The 19,172-nt window shown below is 36.7% G+C and overlaps 1 protein-coding gene across 2 annotated transcripts in view; it reads left to right on the top strand.

Moving 5' to 3' along the window:
• The window catches only part of ITGA8 (integrin subunit alpha 8), a 113,133-nt gene that overhangs the window by 12,510 nt on the left and 81,451 nt on the right, over positions 1-19,172 (top strand). For both annotated transcript variants that reach the window (XM_068212074.1, XM_068212079.1), the window contains exons 4-13: positions 1,722-1,845; positions 3,275-3,336; positions 4,242-4,287; positions 5,250-5,375; positions 6,530-6,574; positions 8,038-8,081; positions 9,096-9,152; positions 9,336-9,388; positions 14,897-15,102; positions 17,242-17,433. In XM_068212074.1, the coding sequence (XP_068068175.1) occupies positions 1,722-1,845; positions 3,275-3,336; positions 4,242-4,287; positions 5,250-5,375; positions 6,530-6,574; positions 8,038-8,081; positions 9,096-9,152; positions 9,336-9,388; positions 14,897-15,102; positions 17,242-17,433 (955 nt within the window). The remainder of the gene's footprint in view (positions 1-1,721; positions 1,846-3,274; positions 3,337-4,241; positions 4,288-5,249; positions 5,376-6,529; positions 6,575-8,037; positions 8,082-9,095; positions 9,153-9,335; positions 9,389-14,896; positions 15,103-17,241; positions 17,434-19,172) is intronic.

Raw genomic sequence — 19,172 nt, 5'->3', positions numbered from 1 at the left:
AATTTACTTTGGGATTTGGTTAAAACTTCCAGTTACTACTTAAAAAGTAGTCATAAGGGAGGAAGTATTGAAAGGAAATGCTTTCCTTTATATTGAATGTCTTGTAGTTAACCTACAGAAAGATTTTGAAATGAAACTGGTAGCGAGTAAAACATCACCCTATTCTGTTACAGAGCTAAGTAAACATAAAAATTCTAAAAATTTCTGAAAATAGATGAACATTTTTCATTTTAGTACTCTACTAAACAATTCACAAATTGAAATAAAATACCACCATTTGTGAAATCTTAATCAAGTGATTAGAAAAACTCATCTCCAACAGATGTGCTGACCAAACTTCATTTATTTGGGGTAGCTCTTCTTAGAATCTGAAACTGAGGTATAGTCAACACTTTTCAGGCAAAAAAAAATTGGACAGCAAAGCTGGAAAGCTTTTTCTGTTAAGCTTTGTAGGCTAAGAGAAAATGTCATCAAACTGTCAGGAACTTATTTTTTAAGCTACAGATTTGATAGTAAACTGCATTAAGTCAATGTTTATGATTATATTGTTCTTGTTTCAATCCATTTGGCTTGATGTCAGATCACCCCCATGGGACACATACTCCTCTTTGCTGCACTCCGGTTTTGCTCTCTGTTTCAATATGCAAGGTTTCCTAGGCAGGGGTGTGTGAAGTGTCCCTGTTCCTTAAGCCATTGCTCCACAAGCTCTGGCTGGTGGTAAGCTCTGAGTAGCACTGTGGTTCATACAGCTAGTACTGACTGCAGAATGAAGGCTAATACAATATTGTAAAAAGTGGCAATACCTTGCCAGAGGTAGACAGGTTTGCAATTGAAAGAGTAGGACAAGACAGGACATGAATGAAGGATTTATTTGTGTCTTAGAGAGGCAAGGTTGCAGGGAGAGGTAGTGTCCTCTCAGGCAATGAAAAGTTTCAGGGCACAGTAAACTCTGAGGAATGACTTGCAGACCTGAGAGCTTATTGTTCTTATTTTTCTAATTATCTGGATTACCTTCAAAAAAGATGATGCTTCTCTCTACACAAGTTGTGTATCTTTTATCTTTGTCATGTTTGTAACACCACTGCTGTAACATGGAAGATTAAATATCTAGCCAAAACTTCCTTAGCAAAAACCTATTCACTCAGCCTGTTGAATGGCTTGTAAGTGTATCCTGTCTATGAAGATTTGAACCAGGGGGTTATAAGGGGTTATTACCAGGCAGACACTCTGATGATTGTGATTGACCATATGACACCAACCTGGCAAATCTCCTGCTAAGTGGAGTCAGCTCTGCTGCTATGCCCATTATCTTAGGGCATACCAGGACAGAACTGGGATTGCCTTCAGCCACATGTATGTGACATGCATCTTAAATTATGGGATCAGCTCCTGTGCAATGAGCAGTAGTAGAGCAAACATATTACTTGTGAAGCAGGCCTAGAGGGTACTTGTAGCATGGCTTAAATATGACTTGTAGTTCCTTACAGATTTCACCTGCCAAGGGCTGTCAGTGAAACATCAGTGTGCTTTTCAAGTTATAATGAAATTATATGAAGCAGTGATCCTGCATTTTCTTCTGGCAGTGTCTAGTCATCATTGCTATGTGAACGATACAGTACCAGAGAGAACCCTTGTACAAAGCCCATTAAAAACTACATTTGCCAGATGCAAGAGTGTGTGAAAGTATGTGTGTTTTCTTTTTTGTGTTTCTGTTTTTATAGGCTTGTGCTCCTTTGTATCATTGGAGAACCCTTAAAGACAGCCCTGAGAAGGACCCTGTTGGCACCTGCTATGTAGCAATTCAGAACTTCAGTGCCTATGCTGAATATTCACCTTGTCGTAACAGTAAGCAGTAATATGAACAGTCTTGTGTTGAAGGAATTGATTTTTCACTGAGTGTTTTCATTCTTTCGGTCTTCACACCATTGAGTCTTGACTGAATGAAGGTTACTATATGATGTTGTTGCATTGAATGAGGGTGTAAAGAAAAAAATAACATTAAACTATTGGATGCTTTATTGTATAATTAATTGAAAGAGGAGAAACTAAGTAAATTAAGTGTGTGCAGTTATAGTAATGAGCTATAATTGGTTCAATTTTTTGTGGCTTTAAAACATAGCAAACAGAACTAGATAAGAACCAGACAGCATGTTAAACCAATTATTCATACTTATGCTGAGTATAAATGTCTCATCACAAGGTCATGATTTGAAGATCAGACCCTGCATAGAAAAACACAAGCCTGTATCATTGCTCAAGCCAATATCATCCACAAGAGCTCATTTGTGAAGAACTTTCAGCATGGAAGAAAGCCATGCACATTAACACTGCTGTTCCACACTCTTTTCTGTGCTGTTCTGAGGATGTGGTAGCCATCTCTGGGCCTTGCTTCTTGGGGAATAGGGGAATATACCATATGTATATTTTGAACCAGGTTCAGATACCTAGAAGTCTGCAGAAAATACTACATATTAGGTTATTATTAGTCATTCATCATGTTCAGCATTCTATGCCTATTGTAGTAGGGCTTTAAGCAGAGTTCTGTTGTGTCTTCCTTTTAAATCCTTGTCTCTGCATGGACAGGCACAGAAAGAAGCTGAATCTGTAAGAAATGGTGACCTTAAGATCTGGTTTATGTACTTACTGATGTCTCACTGGGGCTTTGGAAAAGGCTTATGTCATTTGAAGAGAGAGTTCAAGTGGCCATTCCTGCTCTCAGTTTCACAATCCCACAGTCTTCTGGCACTCTGGCACACATAGTATTGCCATAAGATGCAGGACAACACACTTAGCACAATTATATAAGGATTTGGAGAATAGAAATATAAATAGTCAGAAGCAGGAAAGTTGTTTTTCCACGTACCCATCCTGACCCTTACACTGTGTCAAGGTTTTTTGAGAACACCGTGATAAACACTTATTTTTGTATTTATGACAGATCAGACTGTGATGAGCATTCTACAATCTTGTTGAGATTTTAACTTTTTATCTCCAGCTAAATTAAAACTGAATCCTTGATAGTTGTTTCAAGAGTCCTTTCTTGGCAGTGGGAGGAGAAAGTCCCAAGTAGTAGGTCTTATTTTTCAAAATGTTCACAAGGTGATCAGGGTCTTGTAGAAGGTCTTGATTTGCTCTGTCTCTTCTAAAAAAGAATACATATTTTCACATATATTGGCAGTATTACACTTCATAGTGTTACAGCTCCAGAAGTATCTATGTTATCTTCCACATGCACTGTAAAATCAATAAAATGCTTCTACCTTCATAATTGCAGGCAATGCAGATCCTGAAGGACAAGGCTTTTGTCAAGCAGGTTTCAGCTTAGATTTTTACAAGGTGAGATTCTACTTCTGAAGTATGTTGACCAAGGGTCATTTTGATATATCTGCAGTGTTGAAGTGCTGTCTCAGTGATCATGAGTTTATCTCCATGCTGCTGGATATGGAAAGTTTTGTGAAGTTGTTGCAAGTTCTTTCCTCCTTTTCAAGCTTCAGACTTTATTGTTTCATTAATAAAAAGAAATACTCAATCAGGACCTGCTTATCTCTTTGCAGCATTCCACTTTGCCTCAGTCTATCGTAACAGATAATAAGGCAAAAACTTCTATGTGCTTCTGTCTCAGTCTGTCCCACTTAAAATGCTTTAGATGACTTTCAGGAAGCAGTGGGGCAGACACCAACGAGTTTTAAAAAAGTTAAAATAGCCTATATAAGGATGCTTTTGGTGGCAGACTAGTCATTGAATAAAACCATTCTCGTGTGGGGATGAAAGTACTTAAGGGAGAGAGCTAGATTTTCTTAAATGCCAAAGGGGTCCAGTAACAATGCTGTGGGAGAAAGGACAAACTTTGCACAATTGTTTTTATCTGGGGCATTATTTACAGCACCAAGGCCTCAGGTAACTTTGACCATTGCCACTCTTTTGGGCGTTCTGCAGCTGCATTGTATAATTCTCTCTAAAACATTATTGTTGTTTCATTGAATTTGAGCACTCCCTTTTCTGTTAGCTTTGTTTTGTTACAAATAAGAAGTGCAGATGCATAGGGTGATTTTAATTTTTTTTAACTGTGGATTTTCCTGCACATCCATGCACCTATATCCTTTCCTTGAACATGGCTATTCTCCTTTATCATGATTCTGATATTATTTTGGTCCATGCATTTTTTATTATTTTTTCCCATGCATGCTTCATTTTGCTGTCTTCTTTTGTTGTGTAATTTTATTTAATTCTGCTTTTTGTAGAATGGAGACCTGATAGTAGGCGGGCCCGGTAGTTTTTATTGGCAAGGTATGTTCATCTGGCTGGTTGACTGGATCTAAGAAGTGAAACAGAAAGTATCGTTGTTCTAGATTTCCACTGTTCTGTTGGTTTAAGATAACCAGTCTCTGATCTTATTTTCAACAAATGTAAATCAAAAGAATTGCTTAACAAGCAACTGAGCACAAAAATAAGCCACGAAAATCCAGGTTGTGGATTGTATAGGAAGTTAAACAAATGCATATAACTGTTTTTATGTCGGTGTTTTAGTATATTTGTAACTTAATTAATAAGTTGGATTTTCCCCTAGAAATACTGCAGGTTTAAAAATTGCTAATATTTTTAGAGCAAATATACTATTTTAAAAATGTTTGTTACTGTTAATTTTTTGAACATAACCTTTTATAGCTATATACATGGATTTTAATTTCATTTGTGGCATCACTGTAGGTTCCAGGATGTAGTTGCTTGTGTAGATAAACCCTGAAGTTTTTTCTGTAAAGGATGAAGAGGTTATTTTTGTTTTAACCTGTTCTTACATGTATGATGTAGCTGATTCCCAGCCTCTGCCTACCAGCTTGCCCACTGTCAGCCTCTTTGATGTGTGTTTTTACATTTTTTTTTAAAAGAAGATTTAATTGATTGCGATTGTAGGAAATTCATAGTTTTGAATTCTCCATTGAGAAGTTGGTTTCATTGGTCTACTGCATTTGTACAGTGCAGTGACTTTAGTTTTAATTAGTAGATTGAAATGGGTCTGAAGGTGTTTTTGTAATGGTTCAATAGAGATTCAATGCCTTGTTTTAAGGATTTATGTTTACTCTTGAGACTTCCAGGGTAATAATGGAGAAAGCTTGAGAGAAGTTATCTACTCTTTGCATCTGTGCAGTACTAGCGTCCTTTCTGCTCTGTTCTGGTGTTCTGCTAGCCCTGTTTTATAGAATCTGGCCCTCTCTTAGGTCGCTTTCATTTATGAAGCTGTTTAAATCCAGGTCAGGTAATCACTGCAAGTATTGCGGACATCATTGCAAATTATTCCTTCAAGGATATTCTGAGGAAACTGGCACGAGAGAAGCAAACAGGAGTGGCACCACCCTCATATGACGACAATTACATGGGTAAGCTGAGTTCTACGTGAGTTAGCAATATATTCTAAAAGGCTGAGTCTTACATAAATATGAAAACAAGCCCTGCATTACTGTTGTCCCAGTTGTGAGCGGATTTGAACACACTTTGCCTTAAGCACAATAGCAAATCAGTAGTTTGCTGGTTACTTCAGCATGATTACTAACATTCTTAAAATGATGCACAGCAGCAAGGTTTGAAGGTTGAGATCTTAAATGGCTTGTTAGGGTTCTTATTAATTGATCTTAAATAATTAAGCAGAAATACAAAATTTTCCCATTTATGTATTTTTTCATTGCAAGATGATGGATTGAATTTAATGTAATTAAAGACAATTTCAATATTTATTAGATAAATTCAAATTCAGTTCTGTGGTATTTTGTACAGTACTACACATATCCAAGTTATTCTCACTGATATTTAAAAGATACAATTGAAGTAAGCAATAAAAAAGTCAATTTGATGATACTATGTAATTAATAGAGAAAAAGTCTCCTTATGTACTTATTAGTACTGATCTCTAAGGATGTTCTGATATGTCTCTGCATGTAAGGCAGGTTATAGAAAAGATTCAGTGGAATTGGAAGGCACGTCCTTGCACTGTTTCCCATAGATTTGAAATTAACGTCCCTGATGCAAACCAGAAGTCTTTCTTTACTGTGACAGTAGTAACTATCTCACAGGTTTACTAAAGTTCCAGGAGGTGCATCTTTGGAAATCTGTTTTCCATATAAAGCTCAGCCAGGACACTCACACATTACAGTACAATAATAAAGACATGAATTGTGTCAATAGCTATTAGGGCAAAACAGCATAGTATTTGGGATTTTTTTCAGATGAATTAGTAAGTAGTATTGATTTAGAAGCTAATTTCTGGAGAAGAGGAATCAATTTCTTATACATTCAAACCTACCATTAATTTAGTTATAGTAGTGTGATAAACAATTTTCCTTTTCTCTACACAGTTTTAGTATACTAATGTAAGAAAACTTGCATTCAGCAGATCCACTGAACATACAGATCTGATGGTCCTTGCAAAATTTTTGACAGAATTTGTTTATCAGTTGTTTATCAGTTGTTTATTGAATTGAAAGAATTGTTTCCTGGGTTGTTTTTTTTTTTTTTTTTTAAATTTATCTTTAAACAGGTTACTCAGTGGCTGCTGGGGAATTTACTGGGGATTCTGAACAAGGTAAGCACCTATGTACTTGAATAAAAACCATATGGCCATGCACTTACTAAATTCTTTGTTTTGGGTCTCTACAGGGGAACATACCTATTATACATTTGAAACACTGGTGAGATTTAAGCTATCTGTACTCAGTATTCTCAGAGACAATTATTTCCTCAGAGACAGTATAACATAACAGAATTAAAGTAACGCAAAACTTTGAATTCTGTAAGGGGTGGCTTTCTTGAGCAGCTTAACTGCTCTGTAGTCCAGACTCACAGAGCTAATAGGCACATAGTACATTTCCACAAGCAAACCAGTGCTCCAGAACTGCTGCTGCTTAATCCCTCTGAAGTTAAAGTTGCCTGTCCTGCATTATGAAGGATTCAAAAAATAGATAAAAAAACACACAATTTTGAGCCACACACTATAATGTGTAAAAAGAGGTACCCCTGGTAATGGAAGGCTACATATTTGTCTGCTTTTTTAATGTGTACTCAAAGTTTTATAATGGATGATTTTTGAATCAGTATGTCATGCGAATGACTGGCACAAAAATATTGAATTGTTGGTTGACACAAGATTCATCCTGTGTCATGTTCAGGCTTTCATTAGTACTTCCACTTCCCCCTGAGCAAACACATTCAGTCGGGGGGACTATATGATCCTAGTGAGGAACAGAGGGAGGCTCGGTCAGTACAAGCAGGTGGCTGAGTTGCTCTGTTATCTGAAGTTCCTGCTGCTGTCTTCTGATGTAGACATCCTAATGAGGCAAGGTTTAGATCACAAGACTGCAGGCTGGGACTTTGCTTTTTCCTTCTTTTTTTATTCATTTTTTCTACTAGTTATTTAAGATTTCACTATTGAGCAAAATTACTAAAAGGCAGCTAGGTCTAATGTTTAATGTTTTTATTCAGTGGATCCCTCCAGTGCCACTCACAAAAATTTCCTTGTAATGCTTTTAGATAGACTGTGCAGAATTTGTCAAGCACTTACATGGCATCAGGTGCAGTAATGGATGAGATAAACTGTTGGTAGGCAAAAAGAAAATAAGTATTTATAAGGACAGTTCTATTTAACTTCTGTGCTCTAGTATGTGATGCCATAACTAATTCTTGTTCCATCAATACACAGCTGTCAGGTAGCAAGCTGAATTGGACCAAGAACTTTATTATACTGTGCTGTGCTAAGCAGTGCTAAACAGAAAGAGATTCATGGGTGGATGTATTCAAAAGTCAGAGTGTAATGTTTTGTGCAAGTAAATGAACCGAATGAATGCTATAGTCTTATGAAATAATGGCTTGAAGTGATTTACAGGTCTTTCAGGTACAGATCGCTGTGGCAAGCACCTACAACAGATCACAAATCAAAATCCTAAGGGATTTGACATATATATCAAGGAACTTTTAAGTGGTGTGGGATACGTGTTGCATGCACAACTCAGATTGCAAAACCAGTTCACTGTTGATCATTTATCTTTTCAGAGCTGGTTGCTGGAGTCCCAAGGGGAGCACAGAACTTTGGCTATGTATGTACTGGACCTTCATTTTATAATTTTAATAGTGAGAAGACAATTAAGGTATTTTTAAGGTTAAATGCTACATTATATTTTCCATCTCTTTCATACAAAACTTTCAAATCAGGGAAAACTGCCACTGACTTTCACCCTCAGGCTTATCTGGCTGGGTTGAAATGCCTTTACTTGAATGGTAAGCACTTTGTCCCTTCTGAAGTCTGTTTTCACTGGGCAATCACAATTACAATTACATGCTCTGAGTCTGACTAGTATCCCTATACCCACTGAGTGTTATCAGACCTAAGCTCACCCATGGGTTAGCATATTTTTGTGCAGTGCTGTGTCCACAGTGCAGAGGAGTCCAAGTTCAGATTATTCATACCCATTGTTTACTTTCAGTGCTGTAAGTGTATACATTGAAATCCAGATGCAAAGGTCACGATACGCAGTTAGAAGTGAAGGGAGAAAACAATATACGTTTGTGAATACAGCTGTTAACTCGTGGACAAAAAGTTCCACAAGTAATCTGACTGGGAAAAGAGTTCGCAGCCACAGCCACATTCTCTAGTTTTGTGGACCCCAAATTCCTTGTGTCTCTGGGACTTGTTTGTAGAACTTTTAGGGAAAAGGTGTATATATATATATACACATATATATATATATATATGTATGTATGTATATATATATTTATATGTATATTTATATTTATATATCTGTGTATACTTCTTTATGTTTTAAGTTCATGTTTTCATGCCTAGTCACTAATTAGTTGATAGTCTGTGATTTGCTGTTGTTCAGTGTCCAGCATGGAAGGGAAATATTTTTCCCTGATTTTTTTTCATGGGGAACCTGAGGGTCATGAAATCTTAGCAGTTTGTTCAAGATCATAGAGGATACCTGTGGTGAGACAGAAAAATAACTGCTTTTTCTTGGACCATGTTTTAGTGTGTCAAATTCTTTTGCAGTGATATCATGCTGTAGCATCTCCATGTGTGCTTGAAGATTTCCTTGTTGTTCTTTTGCCAGGTCTCAATTATTAATTCTTCTGACTTGACCTTTATCCAGAACTTCACTGGTGAGCAGGTAATGTCAAGCAACTATGTGATGAAATATTGTGTCTCTAGCACATCTGGTTTCCTTAATATAGTTTCAGGAATGTATAATTTTTTTTTGTAATAATGAACATGAAAACAAAGATGATTATCAATAAAAAACTTTACATTTTATATTAAATATGAAAGCCTATCTGTTGTTTTTTATTTTCAGATGGCGTCCTATTTTGGGTACACAGTTGCAGTATCTGATGTTAACAATGATGGGTAGGTCACCAAATACATTCAGCTCCACTGAACATTAATAGAAGCAATGACTGATATTTGTTAAGAAATGTAGGTTTTCAGGTGCTTCATACCTCAAAATGCTTCTCTTGGCTTCTCTGCTTCTCTAATTTTAATTTTTCACATAGACTTTGTGCAGTCACAGTGGCATGAGTAGTTTGGGTGAGTTTGTCTTCCTGAATATTTATTAAAGCAGTGTGTCAGAGGAGTGTCCAGTCTTAGGAAACAGATCCAGGTAGAAAACCAGTGAATAAACAGCACTATCTACCACGGGGAAGAGATAGGTGAAAGTCAGAAATTCATTCTCCTAGTCTCACATACAGGAAGATTTTCTCATCCATAGCTTCAATTCTCAGTGTTAAAAGCCTTCTAATGTCATCAGCTCTTCTTTCCTCATTCCAGCACCTGCTGGTTGGCCATCTATTTTTGTCATCCCGAGGACCAGCAATTGTCTGTGTCCCATAGTTGTTACAGCAGGCATTGTGTGTGTTGGAGGGAGAGGGATGCTCTGCTCCCAGGGTCACGATACTTCACGATTCGTCGGGATCCCTAAGATGTTTGGGGGTTTCAGGCTCTGTTGAACAAAACTCTTGTTAACTTTCAAGTCATGTAAAGTCTGATTAAATATTTTAGAATAAGAGGACTTTAGTAAGAGAATATTTATAGTAGCTATCTAGCAGGGAGATAAAGATCCCTGAAACTCAGAGGCTTGGAAGTCTGCACAAAGATGAGCCAGGATGATATTTAGAGATGTAGTGTACTCTTGCTTATTGCAAAATGCCTCAGATGTGTCTACATAATATTTTTTCTTGTGATCATTTCTTATTAAGTGCTTAAACATAGTGCATGAAATAATTTTTCTGGGCTAAGTAATTTCTTCTCATCAGTGACTAGTGACCCTGTAAAGACTGAGTTTTACAAGAGAAGAGAAAAGTAACAAGGTGGTAAATGTTATTGCAGTTACAAAAAAACCAACAACAACAGAACAGAAGCTTCAGCAGTTTCCATGGTGGCTTCATAGCAGCTTCCATGGTGGCTCAAATCTTTCCAAGTTTCTGAGATTAAATTTTGTGATAGTATCACAGCTTTTGAAAATACAGAATCAGAAATAATTTAATCCTACTGATGTATTACAAATGTGAAAGAGTGGAGGAACATTCATCTAAGGTGCAACAGACATTTCATTAGACTTTCAGGGAACTTATTTAACTTCTCACTGAACCAAACTATTTCCTGTGCAGGTTATTTCCTGTTAACCCTAGGGTTACTTGGCAGGTCTTATACTTTCTGTGTACCTCTAAAACCACAGTTTATGTCAATAATATAACCAAACTGCTGTTGAGGCCTGTGTGGTCTCCCAGTCTATATCTTAAAAGAAATCTAAAGACTCTTCCTGAGATCCAAACATCCCACAGAAAACAAAACACAAAAAGCTCTACTTGATAAACATGTCGGGTTAGATATGTAGTCTGTTTTTTCTGGTTTGCACATATAATCAATAGAAATATTTATCTGAAAGGAAGAGTAAAAGAGGGAAAAAAAGCAAAAGGGAAATTAACACTTCAAATTCACTTAGGCATTTTATTCAGCTAAAGATGAGGAGTTAGTGGTGGCCTCATGAGTATGAGAAACCCAATTAAGTTATTTGCTGAAAAAATAATACAAGATTATTAAGAATGGTGCTTTGCTGTAATAAGACTCATTACACAGCTCCAAGATTAGGCTCATCTTAGGAAAAAAAGTTCTGTAGATCTGGCCCAGCAGTTCTGTGGGTATCTCAAAGTGACTCATGCAGTTTTATCTGCACCACATCAGGATTGTAGGCAGAATAGGGAAATTAAGGATACTGTTTGAACTATCCCTTAGTTGCCCATTGCTAATAATGAGAAATCCACAATGAAACTTAATAAATCAAGTTTTACCATCAACTTACAGGCTACATTCCTAGTAAAGAGAGAAAAAGAGAGTACTTTCAATTTAGGCTGAATCAGTCCAATAAAAATAGTGAAATAAACTGTTTACTGTTTTTTTTTTATTTGGCCTATATCAAAGCTTTCCACAGTTATACTTTGACCTCTTGACATTTCCCATATTCCTGCTTTTTATTACTCTGCAGGGTACAAAGGAATGGCACACAGTCTCAGCAGGTGGTCAGCTTTGTGCTTTTTAAAGATTTTTTTTTTTTTTAATCAGAAGGGAAGTAATATTGGCTGATTACTTTTCTGTTTTGGAGCAAAAATTAATATATAATTGATGTTAACTCTAACATCTTAGTGCAATAATAAAATCTAATGAATAATTATTAAATTCTATATTATTGAGTTATTCTATTATTGAATTCCAGTTCAAAATACCACTGCACACTGAGCTGCATTTCATGTTTTAATATTACTGTCCAGGGGCTTTTGCTTTTATTTATCATATGGCTTTTTGAAAGTAATCACATCAAACTGAATTTGACTCAGAACTCTCAATTTTGTAAATACAAACTCCTCCAATTTAAAAGACCAGTTGAAATGGCCAAAGGCAACATCCTCTTTCACCAACAAAATGCATAATACTAATCACATAGGCACTTAGAACCAAACAAATACACACACCCCCCGTACACCCTTGACTGGTTGCTATCTAAATAATTAAGTTGTAGAAGCTGGGAGGTAGAACTGAGTATAAAGTATGGTAAGCAGCAATTGTTTGCTTATTTTACCCACTTGAAAAGGAACCAGAAGAAAGTAAATGAGGATCAGAGAGAGTTGGGTAGCTGACAAATCCTTCCTTTCTAGCTATAGAAGACTGCTGTGACAGCACAAAAACCCCAAACTCTAATCCCAAACTTCTAGCATTGCCTAAAGGAGAGTTCCCTCTTGCAGAGGACTTGCTGAAGCAGTGTGCTTTGACCTACAAAGCTCAGCTCTGAGTGAGAAGGGGGTAAATTTAAGAGGGTGAGGAAAGGAAGAACTTGGTGAGGGTAATACATATGAATACCTGGAGAGGAGACAAACCAAGTGCTGTGGGGTTCCAGGTGGCTCTGCTGCCCATAACCAGTTGAGAAATAGGTCAGTGTATTAGATGTCTGCCTTCCTTCCACCTGTCCCTCAGTACATCAGAAAATGAGCCATCTTAGCTACCAGATTCTGGTCCCTTCTCCCTGGACTGTTCATGCATTTTATACAGTCATTGTCATTTATTTTAGCAAAGTTGAAATTTTACCAGAAAAATAACCCAGTACTGTGCACTTCTAGCTGGGATGCTGTGCTCCCTGTTCAACAAGACCCAGCTCCTGTCTGCTTGCTTTCTGTATCACCTGGTGAATCTTGTGTTCAGGGTGAGACTTCTGCTTAGAGAGTTGCAGTACACAGTAGATAGTCTGTGTCTCTCTTGTCACCATTTTAGACACTCTAGATACTGCTCTATGGACCAGGGTTTTAAAGGTATCTGAGTATCTAATTATTTTACATCAGTGTACTGGAAGCTTTGTGACTTTTAGTGATTTGGTTCTTTTTCACCTCTAAAAAAATATCTTCCTTTAGTCTTAAAATTGCTCATTTGTAAAATATTCAAGGGAGCCAAGCTCATCTTTTATTTCATGGTTTCTACAGCACTTAACTCTATGGGGTCCCAATGTACTGGGAATATCTGGAGTGTGAGGCACTGAAATAGTAATTAATGATAGTGCTACTGTGTAATTCTTTTATTACGTGGCATATGTAAAATAACTTATTTTTAAAAGAGTGTTCATGATTTCTTTTTGTTGTTGCTATTGTTTCCTGGCAAACATTTCAGCTGATATTCTGTCCCAACCACAAATATCTTCCATTAGTAGAGAAAGACTTTTAATTTTTAGTGTGAAAGGAAAATCCCACCTTTGATGTCAAGTCAGCATCTGCTTCCTTCCTTTTTAGTTATTTATGCCATAGGGAAAAATCTAACATAAAAGGACAGCTGTACCAAACTGACCTGACTTTTGGAATTGCACTTACCTTTATGGAAACATACTGTAAAACTTTGTAGAAAAATAACATTCCTAGAAGTATCTTGTCACAACTTTAATAATGTGTAAGTTCTACAATGAAATTAATTGTTTTTTCTAGATGAAATATTCTGTGCTAAATTCTATGGTGTGTATCTTAGAATCATAGGGTACATCTGTGGTAAAATAGTAGCTGAGCTACTGCCAAATCCTACAGGGTTTTTTCTATCAGGATTAGGAAAAACACTGTAGTCCAATTTTACTACTTGGTTTGCTAATAGATAAAGTCTCATATTGGAAATATGATGAATTGAGAGTAGAAAGTTTCCTGTGAGTTTTACAAAGTTTGAAAAAATTTTCACATTAGAGCAAGAGAATATGTTTTCCAAATTAAATATTCTGGGATCAAGTAGTCCAAGTAATTTGTGGTAGCAGACTTCCTTAATACAGATGATCAATGTCCACTGAATATAATGCAAATTATTTTAATATATGGCCTTGAGTAACCTTCAGCAATTACTCTGATACTATCATTTCATATCTCAGAATAATCCATTAAGAACACTTCTTCTTTTTATGAGTCTGTCAATCATACTTGTTTTTATTCTTCACAGTTCATGAAAGGATCATTTTATTCCCTCTAAATAAATGTTGGTAACATGTTTTGAAACATGACTACTTAGAACAACAACATGCAAAATATGCTTTGTCTGTGTTTTTTTACTGATTCTTCTTGGACTAGTATAATGGACAGAAAGACTTTTTCCTCTAAGCTTCTTATTTTTATGATTTGATTATGTCCTTTCTCTTTAATGCTCAGTACAGAAAATTATATGAGCACTGCAACTACTTGTGTACCTAATATTGAACAGAAGTGTTTTAAGAAATAGAGCTTTGGCTTTGTCTTCCTCTTTCTATTTGAAGAAGTGATGAGACATTCTCTATTAATTGATGCTCTACTTGTGTTTCATGTATGTTAGTCAAAAATCTGTTGTAAAGTGGCAGGTTTTTTTTCTTTTAGTCACTTACCGATGTATAATTTTCAAAAACTAGATTTAATACTAAAATTGGTCTCTCACTGGCACTGTTAGTAAAACAGATCTACAGAATTTATTCTAGTGACACAGATTCAGTCTTAGATTCCTGACTTCAGCACCATCAATTGCAAAGTGTAATTTTTTGGTGTCTATTGTGGGCATGAATTGAAGTACAAGCAATTCCATTTAAACCTAGAAAGAAACATTTCGGCTGTGATGATGATCAGACACTGGAAGTAGTTGCCCAGAGAGCTTGTGGAGTCTTCATCCACAGAGATATTCAAAACTGAACTGAGTTTAGCTGTGGACAGCCTTCCCTAATGGGCCATGCTTTGACCAAGTGTTTGGACTAGGACTCCAGAAGTGCCTTCTTACCTCAGTTAGTCTGACTGTATGATAATTATCAGCTTCTTGTTTAGCAAATGTATAAACTGTGTTGTTTACACTCAGTCTCTCAGTGGTACTGTTTTTTGTTTGTTCCAGTTTAGATGATATCCTAGTCGGTGCCCCTCTTTTTATGGAGCGAGAATTTGAGAGCAAGCCTAAAGAAGTTGGGCAAGTTTATCTGTACCTGCAAGAAAGTGCATTCCTCTTCCAAGATGCACAAATTCTGACAGGCACTGAAGTCTTTGGTAGATTTGGCAGTGCAATCACACACCTTGGAGATCTCAATCAAGATGGATATAATGGTAATTTGTATGTAATGTAGTATATATCTAACACTGAAATTACAAATGCCTAAGCAGCAAATATTGTGTCTGTGCTGTGCTGGAAAAGGATTTGTAACATATTTGAAATTCATGAGAATTTACTCTAATGCTAATGAAACTGATATTGAGACCCAAGTCGTGAAAAGCTGACCGATACGAGGGCAGTCATATTGACTACAGTGTGATTTTTTACTAAGTATTAGAATGTGTTTTTGAATAAAAATACCTTTTGTTAACTATAATAACATTTAGGTACTTGGTTAAGATGTTTCATTGTTTTGAAAGCAGAGTTTTTCTCTCCTCAAATGCTTGGAAAAGTTTGATAATTCAATGAGGCTCAGTACATGGAGCATGTTGTCAACAATGAAAGAATTGGGCAAGTACAGAAGTACTGTTTTGGAGTCAGCCTTCCACTGGTACTTAAGTATGAAAAAAACAGGTGTATAATGGGTTCTTTCAAATGCTTATAGCACATGCACACGACAAAATGTTCATGTAAGTTAACTGGCAGCCTACATTCAAGCAAACAGAACAACTAAACTAACTGCTTGATTACCTGAGAAAGCTGGGATACCTTGAGCACCTAGAGTTTACCTCCTAGACATGATCAGTAGCATCTTGGTTTTCCCTGCATGCATTTCCTTGCTTCTTATTTCCAGGATGTTAGGGATCTTCAAAGCAGGTATCTCTGCATCTAAAACACCAAGAAGTTTTTTCCTGGAAGGGTTGTTTTGCACAGTAGCCTTTAGAATAGCTGTCCCACTAAGGAAAAATTAATGAACTAAGGAAAAATTAATTACCTCAAGGGCTGTTTTTCACAATGCTCTAGCCACTAGATTCTAGGCCAGTATCCTCTTTGTGTGGCTGCTGTGCAAGGGATCATTCATGTCAGGAGTCATAGAATTGCACTGGGGTTCAGAGCGTACAAAATATGAATACCCTCCTGTGGATAGAAGCCATTGGATTGTGACTGCTGAGAGTACCCTCACTGACTTATCCTGGAATCCCACCGTGGAGTTCAGCACAGCTGAACCTCATGGTGGAGAATTCCTGTTTTCTACCTATGAGCAACACCAGATACCCTCAGCTACTCTGAGCAGGCAGTGTTGGTCTCCCTTCTCTCCGGAATTCAGATGAGGTAGGCAGAAGACATTTCTGCTTTTCTCTGTCACTGTATAAAGACTAAGAAGACTCTAGAGCCAGAGTCTTCTGCTTCATAACTGAATATGCCAGTCCTAGAGCTTTGGTGCGCTTCTGCCTTTAGAGTGAAGCTACAAAGTCCAGGTGCTCAATTCAAGTTTAATAAAGAAGTCCAGCATCAGCTCCTAGATGAGAACCCAAAAATGAGAGCTATAGATACATATCCTCTGTTGGCTAGCTCAGCTAGAACAGCTGTTGGATCTCAGTCTAGACAATATTGTCTCCACGTCCCATGCACAGAAACAAAGAAGAGCACTGTGAATTCTGCTTCTTGGATATGGCACCTCATTTTTAAGGATTGAACTGTTTAATTCCATAGTGCTTAAGACCTCCTGCAAAATTCCTGACTCAGTACTATTTCTGTTTCTCAATAAAATGATGAATTGGTATAGATGAAAACATGATATTCTACTGTTCTCTTTTGCATTCTAAAGCATTGGATGTTTGAGGGGGTGTCTATATAGGATATGTTATCTGGAAAAAAAATTAGTTTTATCTAACAGCTGCTCCTTATTAAAAAGTGATAGGGGAAATCAAGGAAAATATGTACCTGTTTAAAAATATGAAAGTAGAAGCAGACATTCATTAGATCTTCGTTTATTAAAGCTAATTAACTGCCCTGGAAATATGTAGAGGAATCCAATGTGGACTGGCTATTTAGTATAATTAAATAACCTCTTCATAGGATTATTTTATAAGCTTTTGTCATGTAAGTTTGACACAGAAGAAACACTGCTAACATTTTGTATCTTTGCCTTTAAACTAGAATACATACAGAAGTACAGAATGATGAAGTTCTTGCATGTTTGTAGCAGAAGCAATTTGAGTCTATTGTCCTGCAGGGAATGAATTTTTAATTGTGTCCATTCTTTTTATCCTATTTTTTTTTTCTTGTTGTTGTTTATTTTTGCATTGCAGACATTGCTGTGGGTGCACCATTTGCAGGAGAAGACAGAAGAGGGAAAGTGCTCATTTACAATGGATACAGTAATGGGTTAAACCCTAACCCTTCCCAGGTTCTCAGTGGAGCCTGGGCCTCACAGTCCATGCCTTCGGGATTTGGCTTCACTCTAAGAGGAGACTCAGATGTAGACAAGAATGATTACCCAGGTAAGATTTTTGCATTAAAAAGGGAATTTCATACTTCCATTCTCTGGTAAATGCATCATGCCTAAACTGCTCCTTTTGGAAGACAGAGGTCAGAATAAAGGATAGACATTTCTGGATGGTTCTAGTTTGCTTTCCTGAGAGTTAAAAACAGACAAAACAAATACTCCCTTTCCTGTCAAAAGACATGATCAGAAAGTCAAGAAAGGGCTTAAATAGTTGTATTAACATAAAACATGTGAAGTTTACAATGAAAACCTTAACCCTTTTCCCCCACTTCCAAAAATTGAATGGTCTCAGCTTATTGAACTTGTAAGGTCTCCTTCATCCTGGCATTCTTCCTTAATTAAAAACACGTTGCATTGCAGAAGAAGGGATAGGTTTGGTTGTGTTTCTAAGTTGTTTTTTGCTGACCGAAGAGCCATTGAGCTATATATAGTTAATGGCTTTGATTGCATTGCAAAACAGCAGAGAGAATGTAAATTGCTTAAAGCAGCTATTATATTTGTGCCTTCCCATCCCTTTTATGTTTTCATTTTGTTATATGGACCCTTCCTTTTTTGGTTAACTTTTATTCTTCCTAATGAGTTTACCTGACATGTATACACATTTATCAAGTTTGTAACATTATTTTTTCAGGGAAGCATTTGGTTTTTAAAGAAAATTTTTCCTACCGTCTAAGTAGTCTGAATGTAAGTGTGCTTGCATTTACTCTCTCATCTGGAAACAAATTTGTTCTGTTTCTTTTCATCACAATTCAGAAGCCTTAGTAAGGGTGTGTAGTAAAACATCATATTTTTTTACTGTGAAAGTTTCATCCACAGTAAACTCCTAACAGTCCATGCTTCTCTGACTTACTATGAAATCACTCTTGTTACCCTGGGTTATTTCAAGGCTAGAGTTCTTAAAAGTTGTACTATTTCAAAACTGAAAACTGTAATTTTTCAAAGGGACAAAAATAGGATCTTTTGCCTTTCTGAGATGGATTGTAAAAACCTTGAAAGAGGCATCTTTCCAAAAGCAGAAGGCAATTTCTGGGTAGGGGTGTTTACAATAGAAATTACAGTTTTACAAACAGAAAAGCTGACTGCAGAGTAATAAAGTGAGGCTATCATGAGACTAAAGTAAGAAGATCTTTAGCATTTGAGAGAAGAAAGGGCTTTTAAACACTGTTCTGACTTTTTGTTTGCATATTGTTGATGTTGCTATTAATAGTCTTTCATTGTCCATGACTAATGGGGTTCTCTTGGACAACAGAGCACTTTATTAAAGTTTCACCATTTAAACATTTCCTAAAGCACCCACGAGGCCCCCCATCAAAACCAAAGGAAACAGGATATTGCATTCCTGGCATTTCTAAGATTGAAAAGATAGAGGGAAGGGAGAGAGTCTTTGACTCACATAGAGAAGAAAGAGTAGAAGTCTCACTGCTATATTAGCATACTTTATGTGGAGCATCTTTTAAGCAAATTTGTGGAAAGTTTGGGTGATGAGTCTTGATCTTTCTAAACGTGCACTGAGGAATTGTAGTATAATTGTGTGTTCTCTGTTTGTCATTGTGGCCTCCACCATGCATCCTACTCACAGAATTTCACATTGTGTTATCAGCTCACTATGTGTTAGATCATTTGGTTTTATTACAGGAATTGCCTAATTAAAAAATGAAAACAAACAAAAGGAACACCACCCTGCATTTACTGTAACTAGCTTTTCCCCTGGATGAGCAATCCACAGCACTGGTG

The sequence above is a fragment of the Anomalospiza imberbis genome, chromosome 1 (assembly GCF_031753505.1).
Source record: "Anomalospiza imberbis isolate Cuckoo-Finch-1a 21T00152 chromosome 1, ASM3175350v1, whole genome shotgun sequence".
NCBI lineage: Eukaryota > Metazoa > Chordata > Aves > Passeriformes > Viduidae > Anomalospiza > Anomalospiza imberbis.
Note: the sequence above shows the minus strand (reverse complement) of the source record. Positions and strands in the feature narration are given on the sequence as shown.